The following is a 22,598-nucleotide window of genomic DNA, read 5'->3' as shown; positions in this document are numbered from 1 at the left end:
CACCCATGGTGCTCCTGCACAGCCGGGCTGGCATGTACTGAGCAGAGGAGGGCTGATATGTGAGACAGAAACAAGCGTCAGTGGGTTCAGCAGTCCCAGTTTCACAACTGAAAGATGCAATACTTTCCTATTCTGTTAGAATCAAAGAGAAGCCATTCTTGGGGGTGGGAAGGAACTAGTTCTGGGCTTCTCCTTCATGGTTTTTTTTTTTTTTTTTTTTTTTTTTTTTTTAAAGGTGCTCCTCATGCTTTCAAATATTTGGTTATTTCTGGCTGACCATCATCCCAGTAACTGCATGCTTGTCTCACAAAGTGAGGTGATGTATCCACACCTCCAGCCACTGTGTCCCTTCCCAGAGCCTTGGTGTGATCCGAGGGATCCTGGGCACATGTCAGAGCTCCTGAGGGACACCAGGTGACCCCGTCTGTGCATTCAGGAGAGGGCACAGCCCAGTCTGCCGAGCTCAGGAGCTCTGCAGCACAGCCTCAGCTCCTGCCCCAGGCAAAAGAAGCAGCCATTCAAAGGAGCAGGGATGGATCCCTCCCTGGATCCCTGCGTGTGACTGCAGTGACACCGGTGTGGATGTACACACACCCTGGGCAAGGGGAACAGAGCTGCTGCTGAAATAAAGAAAAGCAGCCTGTGTCAGAGTCCCACCTCTGCAAGAAAACTCCCTTCCTGTCCTCTGCAATCAGCGGAGGGCTGGTGCTGCCATCCCAGCTCCTGAGAGCCACTCACGGGCACAGCAGCCCGGGTCCCTTCTAGAGGAATGTTTTCTCAGCAGCAGAAGGAAATGTGTACCTTGGTCTTTGGTGAAAGGAGAAACTGCTCTCAGCTGAGATCTGCCCCTGCAGAGAGGATCTGCCTTGGCTGCCAGATCCAATTCTGCGCTGTAGAGCCCTCTAAGGAACCAGCTCCTGTCCCCAGGCAGGTCTTTGGAGCCTGGAAATGGTTCAGGGTTAAGTGAAGGATTGGGCAATATCCCAGTAACAACACCCAGCTTCCCCAGCAGCAGCTGGCTCCATTGTTTCCCAGTGGCATTTTCCACTTGCTTCCCAAGTGTTTACATGTCTTGTACCCTCGGGCTCTTCAGGATGGCCCAGCAATAGAGAAGGCTCCCCAGGAAGCCCCAGAGCTGCAGGGTGACAGAAGACAATGGCTCTAGAGCCAAGATAGAAGGGCCTGCCTGCAATTAAGATAATTCCTAAGCAAATAAACACATCCAGTCTGAAGGGCTTGGGCTGTGCCTGCCTGAGAGGATCTCAGTGGCAGGGAACTTCAAAGAAAGGTTTGGGGAACCTCAAAGAAAGATTTAGGGTGCAGCTGGTGCAGATGGACAGATGGAAGTGGCTCATTTGGCTCCCTGGATTCATGAACACTTTATTCCTTGGCAGAAATTTACATCCCAGTGCCACCCCTGCCATAGCAGAGACACCTTCCACTGTCCCAGGCTGCTCCAAGTGACACCTTCCACTGATCCCTGGCTGTCCCCAGTGTCCAGCCTGGCCTTGGGCACTGCCAGGGATCCAGGGGCAGCCACAGCTGCTCTGGGCACCCTGTGCCAGGGCCTGCCCACCCTCACAGGGGGGAATTTCATCCTATTATCCAACCTAAACCTACCTTCTGTCAGTTTGAAGCCATTCTACCTCATCCTGTTACTTCCAGGCTCCTGGAAAAAGTCTCTGTCCTTCTTTCTTGGAGGCTCCCTTCAGGTACTGGGAGGTCACAATTAGGTCTCCCCAAAGACTTCTCCTCTCCAGGCATCCACCCACCCAGGAGCATCCTCCAGGAGCTCCTGACTCCTCATTAACCAGCTCTGCATGTGGAGCACACACAGTTATCACAGCTGGGTGCAGGGTTTGAGGAGGTGGGGCTGAACTGTCAATAACTGGAAGGCTCTGAAGCACTTTAGTACTGCCATAGGAGCCCAAACTCCACTGTCATTGCTGCTTGGGCTACTCTTAAGCCGTTTTAAGCTATATGATTGACTACTCTGTTTTCATCCCTCAGCCTCACACAAAGGCTGTGAAAACTCTCACAGTCTGTTTTCATTTTACCTCTTGGACACGGCATCTTTTACCTGCATGAAGAGTTGTGTTCGCTGCTCTTAGTGCATGATGGATTTTGTAAACTACTTAAGCCTTCTTGAGCTTTTCTGGATGAGAGCACAGCCACTGGGAAAAGTGATTCCCCCCCCAAAATGAGTGGCTTTAATTCTCTAACTGAGCATCACCTTGGGAAACATGACAAAAGCAAACTGACCTGGATGGTGCACATTCCTCACCTTCCCTTTTTCACAGACAGCTGGAAAGACCCATTCACTTTGCTCTCCAGGCTCCAAGCTCTGCCTTTCTCCTGTACACACAAATTAAATGATGGTTCCATATACCACAGGATATGTATGGTATCTATATGATGGGGTATCTATGGTTTCTACATATCATATATATATATTTGGTTCCATATTTCTCTAGAATTTTGTTCCTTGTGTACTCAGCTTGCATTTGTCCATTGAGGTAATCATTTCCCTTATGTAATAGGTCCTGGAACTTTCACTGTGTTCAAAGACAAGAAGACAATAATATTTTCACAAAGTGAGATTTTCCAGCTGCAAGAGCAAGCTGCTGGGAACAGGTGAGCCAGAGCTTCCCTCTGGTTTTTCACCCACATAGCAAGAACTTGTGGCAGTCCAACACGAAACAGCCCGGTACTGACCCACCTGAGCTACTGCTTTTCCCCTCACGGCTTCTTGCCAGAGTTGCTGAACCCTCTGATTATAAAAAGGGCAAGAAATGGGTGTTCTTTGGGTGGAATCCACAATACTGGAAGTGGTTCTTTATCTTGGCCCACACAACTGAAATTGTTGCCTTGCTGGGCATACTGGGAATAGAAGGGTTTGAAGCAGGTCCAGTTTTACTTCCCCTAAGACCCAGAGCAAAAAGGGTGAAGAGCCTTTGTGTTGTCATCATTGCCCCACTCCAGCCCGGGCTGGACAACGCCGCTGTGTGAGATAAGGAGGGAAGGGAGGCCCTGGCAGAGGGGCTGGTGCCGGGGGCACGGGCAGGCAGAACAGAGCCCAGCCCCTCTCCCAGGGCAGTTTGATGCTCCCAAGCCTGAGACAGCACTAAGGACACAACCAGCACCAGCAGGAGTCTGTTTTTGTTTGCAGCCTGGAAGAGCTCTGAACCGGTCTCCTTGTGAATACAGGTTTTTTCACTTGCATGGAGCTGGGCCAGTAACTCTTGCACAAATGCTGAGGGGCTGGGCTACATCCACAGCGTGTGGGGCTTAGCCTGGCTCTGAGTGACTCCTGGAGCCTCTGACGTGCCCAGATGTAATCTGCCTTGTCCTGGAGTGCCTGCTCACAGGTCACATCTTGTGCGTAACACGAGGTGACAGCTCGAAGGAAGCAGGACATATCACTTATCCCAAATCAGCGGATTTTGGTTTTAAAGTTTATAGTGAAAGTTTCCTTTAGAAATATCTCCTTTTTCCCCTCACTATTTTCATTTGTTAGTGAAAAATTTATGTGCTAGGGTCAGCAGTGTACTTGGCACATGTCTGTCCCAAGGAAAAGGATGAAGCAATTACACACGTGGCCTCTCAGCATGGAAAATACCAGATTACAGCCCCGTTCTGACAAGACCTATGTGGCCATGTGGCCGTACTCCTTTGAGTATTCCACCTCTATGGCCAGACTCGTTTATCCTGAATTTACACTGCCTAGAGTTAACACTAAAGCACTGCAACGTGGCTAAGGTTGAGGAGCACTCCAGAGGCACCAAACGCCTCAGTCTAAGGCAGGGTGTTGTGGCAGCCCTGGCGACACCCCACACTGAGGGGGAATGTGTCCCTTCCACTGAGGAGGGGACCCAACACTCCACGCTGAGGAGAGGAACACTGCCTTGCAAAGAGGGGACACCCCGCACTGAGGAGGGGACACAACACAACACACAGTGCCCTCCACTGCAGGGGACACCCCACGTTGAGGGGGACACCCCATGCTGAGGAGGGGACCCTGCCCCACACCGAGGGGACATAGGGCCCCGCACTGCAGGGAACCCATGCAGAGAAGGGGACCCAGCACTGCCCGCTCCACACCCGATAAACACCCGGTATTCTCTGTGCCTTCCCCTTAAAAACACGCAGAGGGTGGCGGTGGGGGCGGCAGAGGGTCCAGCGCCCATCCCCGTGCGGGAATTCCCGGGAAATCCCAGGAATTAGGGAATTTTCGGGAGCTGCAATAACCCGAGTAGCCACGAGGTGCCGCTGTTGACGCAAAAAAGCCGCGCCCGCCCGGCCCCGACTTCCCCGGGAATTCCCTGCCCCGCGCCCCCATCTCCCCGTTCCCCGGGAATTTTCCTGCTACACACATAAAGCATTTATTCCATTTTTTTAAATGGGGTTAAGCAGGTTTTCCCCCATGGATGTACTTTACATCAGGAATGCTGATGAAATTCTTTTTGATTTCTTCTTTTCTAGAGTACAGCTAAGGAAGGGGACATGTGCTGAAACAGGCTCACAGAAAGATGCCAAGAATAAATGGCACATCTATGCCCTGAAGAGCAAAGGAGAATCAAAGGAAAAAGAAGGAGGAAAGTAGTTTCAGGGCAAAAATAAAGATAGATACTGCAAAGCAGAGGAGGCAGGCGAAGGAGTGAAAGCAAAGTAATACATACTGACAAATCCTGGGATGTTTTGAGGTTGTAAACAAGGATAAGGTGGCACTTGATATACCTTATGACAGTAAAATGACCCAAGTCATATAGTCATCATCTGGAAGATATTTTGTGTGTGGTTACAGCAATGTTCACCTAATAAGAACTAAAAGCAAAATATTCCTAGTAATTGGAGAAAATATATTAAAATTTATGCTGCAGAAAGGCAGCAAAGACCTTTTCTATATTTGTTTGCACCAATAATTTACATAAGTAGGACTATGCTGATATAAAACTTTTAAAGAGAGAGCTGGCCTTGTATTTGGCAGCTTTTTTTAAGTTAGATTTTTATGGCTTGGCTAATTGTTCTCCTTCCTATAGTCCCTAAAGAATCCTGATTGGCTTCAAGTTAATTTGCTGAAAGCCAGAAATCTAGTAAAAATGTAATTTTACCCTTGCTAACAGCTGGAGAAGCAAAATCAATTTCAGCATCTTGCTGAGTAATGAAATTAGAGGGCTCAGAGCTGACAGGATCCTCCCCTAACCGAGTTGAAGGGCAGTGCCATCGCTCTGCTTTAACCCCCTGCTGCAGACACCCTCCAACAGCCCTCGGCAGGCAGCCTGACCTCCCTACGCTCAGAGGATGCTTCTCTTAAAGGAGGATCACAGAAAGCCTGGTCTGAGTCAATCCTGAGCTAACACACAAGGGAAGGTGCTCAATGAGCTCGATACCTGTCCCTGCACATCAGCCTTCGGCACAGCTCACACCTCTCCAGGAGCTGGGAGTGGGAAAGTTCCACGGGAGAATTTGTTGTTCTCACCAGTGCTCCCCTGGGAAACTGCCAGAGCTGATCTAGCTGTTCTAAAGCTAAATTCTGCATTTCATTATCACCCAAATTACTGTAGAAGGTGTAGGACAAGCTGCACCGTTGTTACTCAGAGTTCCGTTCTGTTCTTCCCAGAGGAAGAGATCTGAGGGGATGCTGCAAGAGAGCTGACTCAAGTGGAACAGCCCTCCCAGTCCCTTCCAGCTGTTCCTGAGCCTCCCCAGGCTGCTGGCCCCTCACCCTGCACAAAGCTCATGAGGGAAAGGGGCTGAACTCGTCACCAGCAGCCAGCACAGGCTGAGGCTGGGGTTTGCCTGCAGCAAGCCGAGGTTTCCATCAGACAGAGGGTGAGAACGGCCCAGTGAGCACTGACAGAGCTGCTTCCATCACTGCTCCCTGGGGAGGCCACGTTTATAAACACACCTGGGCTCCTGATGTTCTTGCTACCAGAGTCACATAACTCCTCTGAGAGTTATGGGCAAGGTGGATATTTAAAACTGAAATCTCCATTTTGCAAAACTGTGAGCTGAGCCGAGGGCCTGGAGAGTTAACAGATGTCCCTGGACTGTTATTGCTGCCGCTGCACTGCTTACCTGGCACCGCCACCCCAATCCAGAGGATCCTAAAGCCTTCAGAAGGGTGAGCTGAATAAACTCTCAGCTGTTTGTGGTGAGCACATGGGTGACAGACCTGGAGAGACCTGCAGGGTTGAAGAGGCAATGGTAAGCCAGTGCACAGGGAGACAGCTCTGCCACGTGCTCCTTCTCTGCTGGGTGCTTCTAGTCATTGGAAAAGGCAGGAAAATGCAAAAAATTGTGCCATAATGAGACCCCCAGACTTCCTCTCCTGCTACCCAGCTCCTCCTGCTCTTGGCACAGGCTGCAGGGCTCATATTTTTCGGGGCACATAGTGTCAGAACAAGGGGGAATGGTTTTAAAATAAAACATGGCAGGTACAGATGAAATAGTTAGAAGGATTTGTTCCCTGTGAGGGTGGGCAGGCCCTGGCACAGGGTGCCCAGAGCAGCTGTTGCTGCCCCTGGATCCCTGGCAGTGCCCAAGGCCAGGCTGGACACTGGGGCTGGGAGCAACCTGGGACAGTGGAAGGTGTCCCTGCCATGGCATGGATGGGCTTTGAGGTCCCTTGCAATCCAAACCATTCTGGGACTGTGATTCCTCTTCAGAACCACCACAGCTCAGGCAGATGACAAAACACATCACTCTGCCATCAGTAACAGCACTGCCAGTGCAGGGGTTGGGTTTATTTTATTCCTTCTGGACATGATCTATCACAAACTTGGTAGTATTGTTTTTACAGATGATTTATTTTGCACTTATGAAAACTGACTGCAGCCTGTTTTGAAATAAGGAGGAAGAAACTGATGCTTTGCAAAAAAAAATTTCAAGTGAAGTGATTTAAAGGCAGAAAGGAAGACTAGAAGATGATTACTTTATGCTACCACAGGGAGAATAAAAACAATTAGAGCAAAAGGTTCAAGGACTGGCTTAGGGATTAGAAAATCTGATATTGGAAAGTGGCTGATGAACTTATTTATTCTTTTGCAAGCAGGTTCTGAGCTTGAACCAGACTACTTTATATGGCAGATGATCTATTTATCACCAACATACAGGAACCTCCTTTCACATCATCAATTAGTTATGAGGGCAAAGTGTGTACTAGGGAATGGTCCTTGCAGGGTGAGGAGATTTGTGGGTTGGACTCTCCTCTGAACCGATGGGTGGCAGCAGCAATGTTGCTTCCAGACAGCTGATTTATGGAACTGCTCGTTAAAATCCATAATGTTTATTTGCAATATGCAGCTGGCAGGGGTTCCCTGCCACCCAGCTCTGCCAGCAGGTGAATCTGCTGGGTGAGAATGCCAGCAGCAGAATAAACCAAGTGTTTTCCCATGCAGCTGAAAGACAGGTGAGCAGTGTCACTACAGGGAGAAAACAAAACGTTGAAATCAGTGTATGCAGCTATAAACAGCACCTTTTCTCACCCTTTTCCTCAGTATTTAATCAAAACCAGAGCTGGGTTAGAAGCAGACTCCTGACTGGATGTGCAGACTTCAATTTAACGTGAGCTGGAAGCCTTCATAATGTTCATTGCACCTCCAGTGTGGGTACCCAAAGGCATTTCCAGCAAAAGAAACCCCTAATTCTTCTTACATGCTGGCCACACCAGTTCCCTCCTGCTTTTACTCCTCAGACATATAGGAAATACAGAGAAAGGCAACACCTAGAGAGAGGGAAATTACCTTAATTCCATCTCTGTATTTCAATTCCATTCATGTCCTTACTCAACTGTACATTACCTTCCTCCCTCCTTTATTATTTAAGATTTTTTTTTCTGAAGAAAGAATAAAACATAATAAAACAGAAAATAAACCACAAGAAACCCACAACAACAAAACAAATAGAAAAGTTTCCACTCACAAAAAAAAAAAAAAAAATCCGCAAAACAAAACAAACAAAAACTAAAATAAACCCAAATACACACACAAAAAACCCAAAAAACAAAACAAAACCCAGCCCATCTTCACCCACCCAAAAAAACCTCAAAACAAAATACACCCCCTAAATAAAACCAACCCACAACTATTACAGCAGGTGGAGGGATTAATTGCACAGATGAGCCATTGAGGATAAGGGTAAAACCAAGTGGAAGGGAGCAAAAGTTAGAAATCAAATCACAAAAAACTTGGAGTTGTTTGTCATTGTTGAAAGGGTACAATGCACTCACATATCTCTGTAAGACAAACCACCATGCCCTTTTTTATACATTTTCATTCTTTGCCAGCAGGAACATTCTGCAAAAACTGGGGGCATTTTCCCAGGCTAATCCAAGCCACCTCAGCATTTGTGTTCTGGGTTTTTTAGCACTGATGCAGGTGTATTTATTTATTTTTAACACTAAAGAATAAATAAGGTAGAAGCTTGACATCCTGGCTCACAGTCCAGAGGTCTTAAATTTTTTTAAAACAAGAACTCCTTCAGACTGTTATAAGAATGTACCAATAAGAAGTTTACAAACTAAAATGGAAATCTAAGAGGCCATTCTTCAGAAAGTTTTCTTCCTTTTTTTTTCTCTTGGGCATGGTCTCCACCCTGTGCAGATTCTCCTGGAGGATTCCTTTTAGCAAAACATCCTGCAGAGAAGTATGAAGTAGCTACTGGCATACCACAAATCCTCCTCCTTTTGATTTACTGTGGAGGTGGGACTGTGTAGGATTTACATGCCTTGTAAACTCTGGATTTACAGGGAACAGGGTTGTAAATGGCCACTGTGTATTGGTGAACATTTACTTTTTATATTCATTGTGATTCAAGCATGATTTAATATGCATATTTGCAAAGTTTCCAAGAGGAAGTTGGATTAATTTTGCTCCATTTATTATTCTCTGCATCACTCACTCCAGCAGCTTAGCATTTGCCAAATTTTAATCTGCCTGGGATTTTTAGAAATAAGTGTTGAATAAATAAGTAACTCGCTAATCAGATGGGTTGGCCAACATCCCAAGGCACAGCTAACCTGCCTCAGGAAGAGCTGGGAGTGCTGAGCTGTGCTCTGCACTGCTCAGGGTGAAGGAAACCAAACTCCCCTCAGTAACATCTTTCAGCAATGAGATTATTTATGTGGCTCCAGTTTAATATAAATTCCTCTTAATCTATGCAGAAAAATAAGTGTGCCTCATGTCTCAGAGGGGCATGGATCTAAACCCATCCTTGCTCTTTGCAACACACGTCCAGTTTGACTTTTCTTTTGTTCAGGAATGCGTGTCTGCAGTTAACGCACCCCAATCCAAACCTCTGTGAGGTCACTGTGATGCCCCTGGTTTCAGCTTTTATATTTTTCAGATTCTGGGCTGCTTTAGTGTGTGGGTCTGGGGTTCACATTAGGGCATGGTGAGCTCTCTGCACAGAGCAGGGAGACAAAACAATTCCTGCTCCAGCTGGGGACCAAGGACAAATGATCCAAATCTCAGTCCAAGAGCACAAAGCCCGTGGGCTGGAGAGAGAAAAACAAGCAGGATGGGAGTGCAGGGGCTGAGCTGGAATTGGACACTGAACTGCAATGTGCACATGGAGCAGAGCTGATCCCAGGGAGAGAACCCATGAACGGTTGTGTATTTTGGGACCATTTTGGTTCACCCTGAGTCCATTTTGGGACCATTTTGGTTCATCTTGGGTGCAGCCCTGGCTGGGCTCTTGTGCTGCCCAAGGTGGATCCATTGAGGCTTTTCAATAAATCCCTACTTTATTCTTTAGCTCTGTCCAGCCTGTGTTCTATGGCAGCCTTCACAAGGCATCAGCTGAGCCCTCTGGAGTGTCCCACTCCACCTGGAGGACAGCATCCAGCTCTGGGCCACAGCACAAGGGAGACATGGACCTCTTGGGGTGAATCCAGGGGAGGTCACTTGGCTTATCCCAGGGAAACCCCTCTGCTCTGGAGCCAGGCTGGGAGAGCTGGGGATACTCACCTGGAGAGGAGAAGGCTCCGGGGAGAGCTCAGAGCCCTGGCAGGGCCTGAAGGGGCTCCAGGAGAGCTGGAGAGGGACTGGGGACAAGGGATGGAGGGACAGGACACAGGGAATGGCTTCCCACTGCCAGAGGGGAGGGACAGATGGGATATTGGGAATTAGGAATTCCTGGCTGAGAGGGTGGGGAGGGTCTGGGATGGAATTCCCAAGGTGGGAATTTTGAAAAGCCCGCCAGCGAAGTGCCCGCCTGCAGCAGTGCAGCAGGGCTGTGCGCTAGGGGGGGGTCTCGGACCGCGGCAGAGCAGAGCCGCAGCCCGGGCAGCGCTGGGCTCCCGGGCAAGCCGAGAGGAACAGAAATGAGAAGCGTTTAAAGCAGCAGCAGCAGCAGCAGCAGCAGCAGTAGCAGCAGCAGCGGAGCAGGTCTCAGCACTGGGAGCTCACCCTCCCGGGGCGGTGCGGACACCACCCTCACACCTCTCTGTGAGGGACACCGCAGCCCCGGCTGCTCAGCCGGAGGGTCTGCAGGTACAGCCTGCGCTCGCTGTCTGCAGGGGGGGCAGAAATCTGCTCAGAGCGTCTTAAGCCCCTCTCTGACCGTCACAACAACGCTGAGGGTGGGGGCTGAAGGGAGGAAGGCAGGGCCCCGCAGGGCCTCGTGTGTCTGTGGCACCCACACAAGGTCATTCAGAGTGGAAACCCTCCAACTCCCAGCCGAGCTCACAAAAACTGCAGGTTAACCTTCTCCTAGAGACTGGTTTAGGAGGCAACAGACTCAGATTTTCACAGCCTCCCTCAGGATTTTGTTCAGAGTAGAGAACTATGCTGCTTTGTCAAGTAGAAAATGATTTTTCCACCATTAGTTTTTTCTCACTGCAACTGTGGTTTTTTTAAGACTTACATTCTTCAAAGGAAAAAATTCTAGACCACACATAAGAGCAAGCCCTTAAAAGAGCCCTGTGCTGCTTTCCTGTTCTAGAAGCAGCATGTTTTGAAAACAGTGCTTCTCCCTAACTCCTTTGGGCAGTCAGTCCAAGATGAGAAAGGTGAGGGTAGGGTTGGGAGCAGTGCAGTGAGGCTGCAGCATGAAGTTAAATGACAAAAGCAATCTGCTTGGCTTGATTTAAACTGCAGTTCTCACATTAGAGACTGCAATAGAGCTGAAGGTCACGAGCTGATTAGCTCTGCTGAAGGACAACCCGAGCCCTGTCTGACACTCCAGCAGGGCTCCAGCAGCAGAGAGGTGCTGCAGCTGCGCCACTCATCCCCATCCTGGCCTCCTTGGGTAATTCCAGTGACTGAGCGACACACTGAGACATTCACCCACAATGCTGTAGTTCTCTCCTTTCTCCTCCCCTCCCCTCCCCTCCCCCTCCTCTCCTCCTCTCCTCCCCTCCTCCTCGTCTCCTCTTCCTCTCCTCCTCTTCTCCTCTCCTCCTCTTCTCCTCTTCTTTTTCTCTCCCCTGCCCTCTCTAGCCAGCTGAGAAGGCAGCAGACACTGGAGTGTCCCAAAGCCCAGCAGGCCATTCCAGCACAGAGAGTTTTCCCCACTCCTGATGCAGGAATTGTGAGGCAGAGCCCGTGCAGCAGCAGGAGCAGTAATGGGAGTAATGGGAAATGCAGAGCTAACTGAGGTGCTGAGGGACTGTGACACTGGCTGACACTGATTGATTAAGAGGTTGAAACTCTAACTGTGGCACTTGGCTGTTGAGAATAAAAGGAACTTTCACTTCTCACTTGCACACATCCATCACGAGCAGACAGGCGCTGGCTTCTCTGTAATGACTGCGGCTCCTTTTGTGAGAGGGAGGCACGAAATGGATATTCAGCTCCTTCTGTGATCTGAAAAGCATTTTAATTCATCAGCTTTTCTGAAAGGATCTTCAAAGAAGAAATAACACTCTTTGGTAACACAGCTGGGTTTCAGCATGTTCAGCACCGCAGCTATCAAAGACTCTTCCTTGCTTGGCTGAGAACCTGGCTGGGGATTTTGAAGACAATGGCTGGGTGTTGTTCCCAGGAGGATGCAGTAGTGTCCAGGGCAGGACAGCCACCAGCACCCATCAAAATGCAGCACCTGGAACGTGTCTGCCAAGTTAGGAATATTCCAAAGCCCTGCCTTGAACAGAGAACCTGTATGGATGCTATGAAGAACATCTCTATGAGGTCAGCTTGGCAATTACAGGGTGCTCTCACATTTCTGTACTGCCCTGTGTGTACAGCTCCAAGTATTTTGGTTTCAGGATTGACCCTGATGGCAGTTGTGTGATCCAGGGCCTGAGAAAGGCCCGTAATCACAGAATCCCAGACTGGTTTGGGCTGGAAGGGTCTTTAAAGCTCCTCCTGTTCCACCCCTGCCATGGGCAGGGACACCTTCCACTAGCCCAGGTGGCTCCAAGCCCTGTCCAGCCTGGCCTTGGACACTTCTAGGGATGTGGCATCTTAAAAAAGATACAAGTGGGGTCCCCTTGCTTTTGTCCTCTGCTTTTAGCCTTAGGGCACCCTCATACCAGCAGCATTTCCTGGGACTCTCCTGTGGCCATGGGTTGTGGGAAGGTACCTGAAAACTTCATCAAGATGTCAAGTCACAACACTGAATCAATAGGAACAGGTCCATCCAAAGTGCTAGAAAATAAGGATTATCAGTAGGAATAATGACAATACCACAAATCTCTGAAGAGGTAGTTGTCCTTAGGAAGACAATATTGCAAAGTCATTTCAAACTGCAATTTGAAAGTGTCACTAAATAGAGACTGCAAGTATGAAAGCACAAAGACCAACTCGGCTCCACATTTAAAGCAGCAAATTATCAGATGAACCATTTGCTGCCTGGACTGGCTCATATGCAAGTGATTTGCTGAACCATTCCTCTCAGTGCTCTTGGCTTTGCCATGCAGGAACTGTGTTACAGATTCCAGCACTGATCTCTCTTATTCAGATCATAAAGTGACTTGGGGTTTTGTAAATTAGTTTCACATTTCCCTCAGCTGCATTTAGCTCCAGTTTACTTTGATGTCTCTTGCTCAATCCCAGCTTTGGCCTACCTTCAAAAAAAAAAAAAAAAAACCAAAGAAAAAAAAGAAGAATTTACATTATGGTCCAATTAAGGCCCATTCAAACATTTGCCATTTTGAGAAGCTTATTTGCCTTTCCAGAAATAGCAAAATCTTCAACACAAATTTCAGGAGGATCTCATCCATCCAGGATACTTCCAAACTCCATCAGCCTCCTCAGAGTGCTGCCACAGCATCTCAGTAGGAGGTGGCTACAGAAAAAAGCTAATTAAGACTACAATCATCTGCAACGCCACTTGCTTCGTTCCCCTCTTGGTTCCCCACTTCATCCTCCTCAGCCCTACTTTCTCCTCCACTTCCTGTCCTTTGTCCTAAGGCGTGCTCCAGCTCTGTCCCAAGTGTTCAGCCAGTGTCATCTCCTGCTCTCAGTGCTCCAAAATGCCCTGGCTGCACCAGAGAGCACAAGATCTTCTCTGCAAGTAGAAATGGAAGCTCCCCAAAGTCAAGCATTGCTTCATTCAGACCTTTGTCAGCCTCAGATCAAATACTGTACAAACATTGACATCGACTAACAGCATTTGAACAATTAATTTATTTGCCAGGTTTTTTTGATGTTTTGTTCTAAACCACCCAAACACGTGCCAGCAGCTTTGATTGTTCCCCAGACACATAAGGGGCTCTAGTTCTCTGACAAGATGAGCATAACTTTTTTATATTCTTGAGCATAACAGATTTCAAAAGCAAAATTAAGAGCCACCATTTGCAGTGTCCAAACTTCCAAGTTAAAATGCAGTAAACCTGCAGTGCCTGTCTGTCCATGCACAGAAAGGGCTATGAGCCTGGCCACAGCTGAGAGGGCCTGTGAGCCTGGCCACAGCTAATCCATTCAGAAAGTTGCACAGCTCTCTGCAGAAAGCTTTTTTGGAGTAGTCAATCAGCGCAGGCAGCTCAGATGGTTTCCTCTTCAAAGCACGCCAGGCTGTCATGTAGGCTGGCTTTGTGCACAAGGAAAGTATTTTTAGCAATGCACTGAATGGTTTGACATTGAGAGAACTGAGGGACATTGTCGTGCTGCAAAAACTTGGATTGGTAATTCTTGTACTGAGGACTTCCTGGGCCCAGAGAACAGCCTGGAAGCATTCATAGGCACTATAATTATTCCCATTTCTACATCATGCATTCAAAAGAAACCCCTGTTCTCTCATATCATTGTCCAGTCTTCCCAGTGATTGTTAAAATATTCTTGTGGAGACATCCCTCCTCCCATTTCAGAGTCAGGATTTAGGCAGACACAAGGTCAAGGACATTGGAATGGATACTAAGGAGTCTTCCCTGGGACTGGTGCTTTGGTAGATACAAAACACAAATAGAAGCAAATTTATTTGCAAATGTAACCCAGTTTCCCAGGGAATACAGAGCCAGGACAGCAGCTGCATCCTTATGGCATTTACAGTCTCAGGAGCATAGATTTCATTATTAAAGGGGGTTTGCAGAGAAAATCTCTCCCTTGGTCATTCCTGTTGCAGGAGACAAACCTTTGGTGCCATAGCATCCAACTTGATTTAATCTGGGCAAGAAACTGCCTGAGATGTGGAACACAGGGAGGTGTGGGTGGACGGTGTCACTGTCCCTGCTGAGCACAGCTTCCCTGTGCCACAAGCCCCCCAGCAGTGGAAAGGACCAAGCAGGTGCCCCAGGTCTGATGCTGCAAACTGGTGTTAGTACAGACTAGGAAGGAGAGACCAGGTAGATACTAACACCTACAACCATAAAACTGTGTTTTCACATTCACTACAAAAGTTTTTAGTCCTCACATTGACAGTCTGCCCTTGCAAGTGCTGAATTCTGTGCTTAGTTAATTAGCAGAAAAGAATTATCTGTATCATATAAAACAGATCTGTGCCATTGCTTGCTATTACATGATGAAAACCTGCAGTCCTTTAACTCTTCAAAGCACAATATTCTTTATGTCTAACTGAAAAGTAGGATAATTAGTCAATGTACACAGCCTTTCATCAACCAGAAGTCTTAAATTATGACTGGTATTAATTGTATATAATTGAAATGATAAACTCCCCAAGATGAATCATATCTCACTTGTAAATCCTACAAATATTTTTTCCCAACAATTATAAATAAGTTCTCATTCATAAGCATTTACAGATTAATGCAGAGCTATGGATGTAATTTCTTTGCAAATGAAGCTACGTCAATGTCACTGCTATTCATAAATCTCTGGGCTCCGTATTTTTTTAATGAAGTCTAACAGGTTATGAATCAAGGCAAATTTTTATTGTTTGGTGTATAAGCATTAAGAAACAGAAACAGGTTTTATAATCTAATTTCCCCAGAGATTATGTAACAAAAGTGATAAATTTACAGTTAGTACAGCAATGGTTTTGACAGCTATGACTTTTTCCCCAGAAGAAAGTAATTTGAATTTAGATTAAGACACATCACTGTATCTTTCCTTATAAACTGTTGGATTAAGTTTCCTGATCGCTCTGTGTGCACATTTGAGTGAGTGAACCAAAATGTGGAAATTAAAAATGTAGGAAGGGAGCAGCTTCTGCATTCCATTGACCTTTATATTAGTTAAGCATTTGAATTTTAATATATGTATGATACATACTTTAATTAAAGTGTAAATCAGAACTCTGACTTCCTCAGATTTATGAGCCATGTATCAGCAAAGCTCCATTCAACCTTTCCACCAGCAGCTCCTTCATGGCAGCAGCACTGCTGCTGCATGACACACCAGAGCTGATAGCAAAAGCATCCACAGGCTAAAGGTGAGAACTTCTGGCCAGTTATCTTTGGTTTAATTTAAATTTGAATATGAAGGCAATCAGAGGAAAATATTAGAGAGAGAAAAGAATTCAAGCTGGCTGCTCAAATTAGTAGAGACAGAAGAGTAAAAGTCTCTTTCTACTTGTACTTAATAATTTTATAGGACAGCCTGTCTGAATTATCTCCCAGACAAACAGAGAATCACAGAATCATCAAGGTCAGAAAGGACATTTAGGATCATCAAATCCAAACATCAGCCCAGCACCACCACCCTGCTCAGCACTGAACCGTGTCCCCAGGTGCCACATCCACACGTGAACAGGGACACTTCCAGGCATGGGGACTCCCCCACTGCCCTGGCAGCCTGGTCCCATGCTTGACCACGTTCTCAGGCATGAAGGAATTTGGATAAGCACATCCATGTAAAGAGTTTGCACAGCTCTTAGTGCTCTGAGTAAGTGCATTGGGGTAACAGGGGGTCTGCTGGCTTCCCTCCTGCTGTGGAAGGGAAAGGGAGTACTCCTGCTTTCAATGCCATTCCAGTTTCCTTTCTTTTACATCCCATTTTCTTCAATACCATTCCACTTCCCTATTCAGAAAAAAAAGGAACAACACCCCTAAAAATAACCCACACTCTACTCCTCCCTTCCCAAACCAAAACACTCCCTCAGCACAAACTCCTGTGCTGGAGTTGGAGGATGTGATGCTCAGAAACCTGCCTACGTACATGTTTTATGGAAGTGGAACACAACAAGCACATCTATCACAAATAATCACTCTGGAGGATGTTTAAAAAAATAATAGTTCCTCAGATTTGCTCTTTATTTCTTTTACAGTAAGTTGTATATTTAAGGTAGCTGAAATACACTCATCACAATTGCCATTACTCAGTCCAGCATGTTCCCTTTCTCTCCTACCTCTTGTCATACTGCACAGTTCCCAAAGATGCTAAAAAAGTCCCTCTGGTGGAAGAAATATTATTCTGGATTTTGTTTGACTTTCATTAGATCACTCAAACAAATAAATGAGTTCTAGAACACCAGTTTGGATGGAAGACTTCCAGCAAGTTGTTTTCTTGTTTGGATCACACTTCTCAAGGGGCACCAAGTGTTACATAGAAGAGATCCCCCTGTAACCCTGCTGCTCCCAAAGGGATGCACGGCCCAGCCCCAGTCTGACAGCCCCAGGAGTAGCAGTGCTGTGTCTGAAAAGCAAGAGCACAATAGAAATTAATCCCTGGCTGGAAAATTGCTGGAAGTTTGTTTAGCTCCAAAAGAAACCCTGAAGCTGTGAGGTCTGATGCGGCTGTACTTTTTTCCCTGTGTGAGACAGTGGTACCCAGCACCTTTCTGACTCTTTGTGCTGATGAATGCAGCGTAGTGCTGTGAATTTTATCTGGGTTTAGATCAGCTGATGCTCCTCTTTAAAAAGAGACCTTCATCCTCTGAAGCTGAGGAACAATTCTTGCAAGGATTCATCATGAATGACAAAGGCTTTAACGATGCTGTTGTCATTCTGGCCTATCTGTAACTCTTAGATGTTGTTTCCCCTGGCACAATGTTATCTGAGAAGAGCAGGATGGCTTGGCTGCAGGCTGAGCCTCACAGCCCCTTTGCTCCCTGCCTGCTCCTGCTCCTGCACAGGGAAGGGATAAAAGGCCAGAGGGCAGAACTGTAGTAATGCAGGGAACATATGGAAATGAGAGGCTACCAGTAACTCTAGAGTTAAATAAATCACAGAGTCCTGGAATGGTTTACTTGGCAGGAACTTAAACTCCATCCTCTCCCACCCCCATGGGCAGGGACACTTTCCACTGTCCCAGGCTGCTCCAAGTGTCCAACCTGGCCTTGCATACTTCCAAGGATTCAGGGGCAGTCACAGCTGCTGTGGGCACCCTGTGCCAGGGCCTCCCGCTCTCAGGGTAGCTCTTCCCACAGGGAAAAATTTCTTCCTAAAATCTAATCTAAATCTACTCTCCTTCAGGTTGAGGCCATTCCACCTTGTCCTGCCCCTCCATCCCTTGTCCCCAGTCCCTCCCCAGTCCCCTGGAGCCCCTTTAGGCCCTGAAAGGGGCTCCAAACTCTCCCTGGAGCCTTCTCCTCTCCAAGTGAGTATCCCCAGCTCTCCCAGCCGGGGTTCAGAGCAGAGGGGCTCAACCTGGTGGCTCTAGCGAAAACTGGTGACCTGCACTGCCCAGTGTGTTGGGAAGGTGTTTGATCCCCCTTGTGCATCCTGCAGTTTTTGCCTGCCTGTTTCACAGAGCAGCACAGGCTCAGCATGCTGCTCACCTCAGGAGTCCTCACACCTTCTTTGGCAGCCAGGCTACATCAGTTACATTAATTTATAACTGGGGGCAGTGGCCATCAGCTTCTCCTCTGTTTCGACCTGGAAAACATTTGCAGAGCCAGAGGGAACACTAAAACCAAGCAGGAAATGGGTGCTGTGAAATAAGTGGGCAGGAGATCTTTCCTTTTTAATGCCTCTATTAAAAAGAATCAGTGTGCTGTCCTTCTTGTCCCACTGCACAGCACATGAGCGCCCTGTGAGCACCCCCAGCTACCCACTGCAGACCCAGCCTGTCCCCAGGGCCAGAGCAGCCCCAGCAGCTTTGCAGAGGCTGACTGAGCACCAGGCTCTGCAGTGAGGTCGTTAAGCAAGGTCATTGTGGGGATTGCTCTGCAAAGGCAGTGGATTACAGCAGGCAGGACTTGGGCTCAGGGCAAGTAGTGCTGGCACCCCCGAGCCTGGCTGAGAAACTGGCTGGGGCTGCAGCCAGAAAAGGTGAAGGGGTGCAGGTGTGGGATGGAGTTCCTGTGAAAGTGCTGTGGTAAGAGAACTGCTAATTAATTCAATACTGAAATACTTGCTTAGGTAGAAGGCTGCTTCTGAAACTCATGCAGATTGAAACAGCAAAGCTGCAGCTCCAACACTGCTCTGAGGCTTGCAGTCCTCTCCTGAAAGACTCCAAAGATGTGAATCTCAGCACAGCAGTGAGACAACTGCAAACCAGTTCCCTCTCAGCCATATGTGCTGGGACCCCCATCAGCCCACCCCTGTCCTCACAGCAAACTTATCTCTAAAAGTCTCCTGAGGTCCATTCCCCTCCTCTGCCTCAGTCAGAGCCCTCCAGATTCCCACTGCAGGGAGCAGAAATTCATTTCCCTTCACACATCTGAGGGGTAGAGAGCACATGTATCACTGCCCCAGGGGAATGTAAAATAAATTGAGGAACACTGGCATGCTCCAAGCCCTGGAACAGCTGCCATCAGTTTTATATAAGAGGTTGTGGTTGTCTCTGACAGCTTGACCTTGACTATCATCTTTGCCTTGAGGGCTCCTTTCCTGGGGGAGGTTGGTCCCTTCCCTGCTCCTTCCTTCCTTCCTTCTCATCCTGCCCTGTCTCCCTCCCAGCTGTGGCTGCCCTTTGTTCCTTCCCAGTACTAAAACCAGTTTTGTCCTGGAAAGGACCACTGCTGCACCATCACCCCTCCAAGAGCTCACACACAGCAGGAAATGTGGTTGCTTCCCAAGTTAGCTCTTCTTTCCCTGTGCTGCTGCAGAAGCACAGGCAATGTTTTAATGGAGTGTTATTCCTCCCATTTCAAACAGGGAGGGAGGAAACTCTGGAGGAAGGATGGTGCCCTGGGGTCCTGGTGATCCAGGGAAGCTCATCTGATCTGCACAGCACAACAGGCTGGGCTCAGAGGTGCCACAGGATCAACTCAAAGTGCTGAAACCCAAGAAACATTGAAGGCTTTTGTCAGTTTTCCACTTTACTCTCTATTAATGCTTCACTCAAAGACGAGCTCTTCAGAAGTTAATGAAAAACACCCAGCCAGCACTAAAGTCTTCCTGACTGCCAGTTTTTGATGAAGAAAATCCCTGAGGTTGTAATTTCAATCAATCTATTAGGTTATACATTTTTATTCTTTATTACTATTACTTCTGCTTATGTAGAAGACAAATAATGTAAGATTCAACTCTCTGAGACTCAAGTTTTGCACAAACTCAGTATCATCCCAATGTACAGCTTAAGTTAGGGCTTGAATATTTCTCAGTACTTCTGCAAATAAATCATTAGATCTGTACCAATCATTTACCAGCCCATCTTTGCCTGTCCTAATGAGGAACACATTGCATTTATCACCCCCTCTGTCATCATTTAACATGGTGTAGTCCATTGAAATCCTTGAACAAACCTCTCCCCTGCGCTGAGGAGCTGCAGGATTTGACCCACTTAAATTTAATAAGAGACAGATTGTTTCTGAAGTCTCTCTGATGTTAGTAATTCACATTATTTTCTTTTTTTAGATTAGGTATTATTGCCTGGAATTTAAGGCTCAGATAATTAAGTAGATTTATGTTTATATTGTCTTATTATTTACTCATGTCTGTTACTTAAAACCTAATAACAAACAATGGCACTATTACTCAAGTACTTAAGATATCCATAATTGAAATTAGGATCCAGAGCAAATCACTGCTTATTCTGACTTGATGGATAAATAAACATTCATCAGTAAAAGAAATGAGGACAGCAAATAATAAAGAAACCCTTGCTCTCTTTATCCTGTGTCACATGGCCAGGACATGCACCATTGCCTTGAAAGTGGGAAGATGCAGACATCAATAACAAGGAGAGGAAAGCAAGTTGGAAAGTGAAATCTGACATAATTTTGGACATGAAGGTCTTGGGATACAAGCAAGACAAATTTGAGGGAGGCAATAACATCTTTATTGCACATAGGGATAGAATGATAAAAAGAAATAAGCATTCAGGCTCAAAATGCTTTTTCAGCTTGCATGCTGTAAAGCTTGTCTGCTCTTCCAAGTATATCATTATGTCTCAGGAACGATATTATCTCTCCCTGCAGACTCGATAGTGCTTAAAATGTCAGCTCTTCTTGAAGATGTCTGCTTTGCACCTTCCATCTGTTCCCAGGGATGAAGCTGCTGTCCATCTCTGCTTCCCACCTCTCCCACAGCAACATGGGAAAAGGCAGAGAAGGGTTTCCAAATAAAATATGTTTTTTAGATTAATATTAACCTCATTTCCATGCCTCAAACTGTTGGCAGAGACCACAGAACATGGATATTATATGCCTGCCATGTGAAATACTATTTATAGGGGCCCGCTGTCTGAGTAGGCACAAGAAAAAGTTACCAGTTGTTTCAGTGCAATATGTGTACAGTAAAATTAGTCTATAATCCTTAAGAAAAATCTTTTACTGGGAAGAAAAAAGAGTTAAAAAAAAAGAGTTGGTGGGTGTAGCAAAATCAGTTTGAGTTCTTTCTAAAAAGAAACAAGAAAAAACTAAAGCAAACAGGAAATACCCTAAACTCATACTGTAGATGTTTAGGTAGCATTTATTTCTATTAGAAGTGTACAAAAAACCGAGCAGGCTTTTGTGTTCATGTAGCTTGGATAAGGGATGGCATATTCCCCATTTTTGAGAGGGAAAAAAGGTAGAGTTTAGCTGATTTGCCCAGTCACACCACATCCCTTCCAGCACATGGAATTAAACCTTGCTCCTTTCCCAAGGAGGTGCCCATCCCACTGTCCTTTGGACAGAGCAGCTTTGTCCTTTGGACAAAGCCAAACCAGCCTTCCCAGGGAATTCCTGACAGGGTTTTACTGCGGGCAGAAGGGAGGGCCGGGAGGCCTTTTGGCCGGCTATGACAGCACACAGCTGGACTGCAGTGTCATAAGAGCAGGAGGGTTTGGCTGCAGGGAGCCCGTCCCCGGTGGGAACGCAGGCGGGCAGCCGGAGTGGTTCCCCTGGGCAGCAGGTGAAGGGCGGCACGGCGCTGGACACGGCGCCCTGCGCCTCCGCCGCCCGCGCCGGGGCCGCCACCGAGGAGCTGAAGGAGGCGGCGAGCGGCTCCCAGGCCGCGGGCCCGGTGTCACCGAGGAGCTGAAGGAGGCGGCGAGCGGCTCCCAGGCCGTGGGCCCGCGGGGCCGGTGTCACCACGGCCGCGTCCGCTCCAAGGAGCGCAGGGGACTCGCCCTCGCCACGCTGGCTGCTGGCAGCTGCAGTGTGGAGAAGAAGAGCCACACCAAGCTGGGGCTCAAGAGCCTCGTCAGCAATGGCGCCTCGGTGCAGACCAAGGGCATGGGTGCCTCTGGATCTTTCAAGCTGAACAAGAAGCCAGGTGAGACAAAAGAAAGGGCAACGAAGAAAAAGACAGCTTCCACGCCCAAGAAGCCGGTGGCCAAGAAGCCTGCTAGCACTTCCAAGAAGCCAAAGAAAGCAGTGGCAGTGAAGAAGAGCCCCAAGAAGGCGAAGAAGCCAGCAGCCACAGCAGCCAAGATAGCAGCCAAGAGTCCCAAGAGAGCCACAGAGGCAGGGCACCCCAAAAAGGCAGTGAAGAGCCCAGCTAAGGCGAAAGTGGTGAAGCCCAATGCAGCCAAGCCTAAGGTAGCCAAACCCAAAGCGGCCAAGGCAAAGAAGGCAGTGCCAAAAAAGAATTAAGATGACTGAGAAAAATTGAGAGTCTACTCATTTAAATAAACCCCATCATCTTAAATAATTTTTTGTCATGACAGTCCTCTAGTGATGTCCAGTTACCTAAACCGAAGGTACTGGTACAGGACCTTGACACTCGGGACAGGGTATGATTGTATTTCCACAGATGCTGGTATTCGATGGTAACAACCCTCTGCACCAGCTGGATGGAAGTCCCAGACCTTTGGAATGACAACTTGCCTGTTACTTCACCTGGACCTCAAGAGTCAGACAGTTTAAGGACATCGCAAGCAAAAGGAAATGCTCCCTCTGACAGTTTAAAATGCTACCTCTGGTAGTTTTTAAATTGGTTTGTAACATTC

The 22,598-nt window shown here is 47.4% G+C and overlaps 1 protein-coding gene across 1 annotated transcript; it reads left to right on the top strand.

The window, feature by feature from the left end:
- The first annotated feature begins 6,162 nt into the window (after positions 1-6,162).
- Positions 6,163-22,242, top strand: LOC121349066 (histone H1-like). The gene is given in 4 exon segments (XM_041459138.1): positions 6,163-6,207; positions 21,527-21,659; positions 21,662-21,711; positions 21,760-22,242. Coding segments are annotated over 4 exon segments (711 nt in total).
- Positions 22,243-22,598: the final 356 nt, after the last annotated feature.

This window comes from Pyrgilauda ruficollis, unplaced genomic scaffold (assembly GCF_017590135.1).
Source record: "Pyrgilauda ruficollis isolate IOZ18807 unplaced genomic scaffold, ASM1759013v1 scaffold131, whole genome shotgun sequence".
Taxonomy (NCBI): domain Eukaryota; kingdom Metazoa; phylum Chordata; class Aves; order Passeriformes; family Passeridae; genus Pyrgilauda; species Pyrgilauda ruficollis.
The sequence above is the reverse complement of the archived record's forward strand: the minus strand, read 5'-3'. Positions and strand labels throughout refer to the sequence as shown.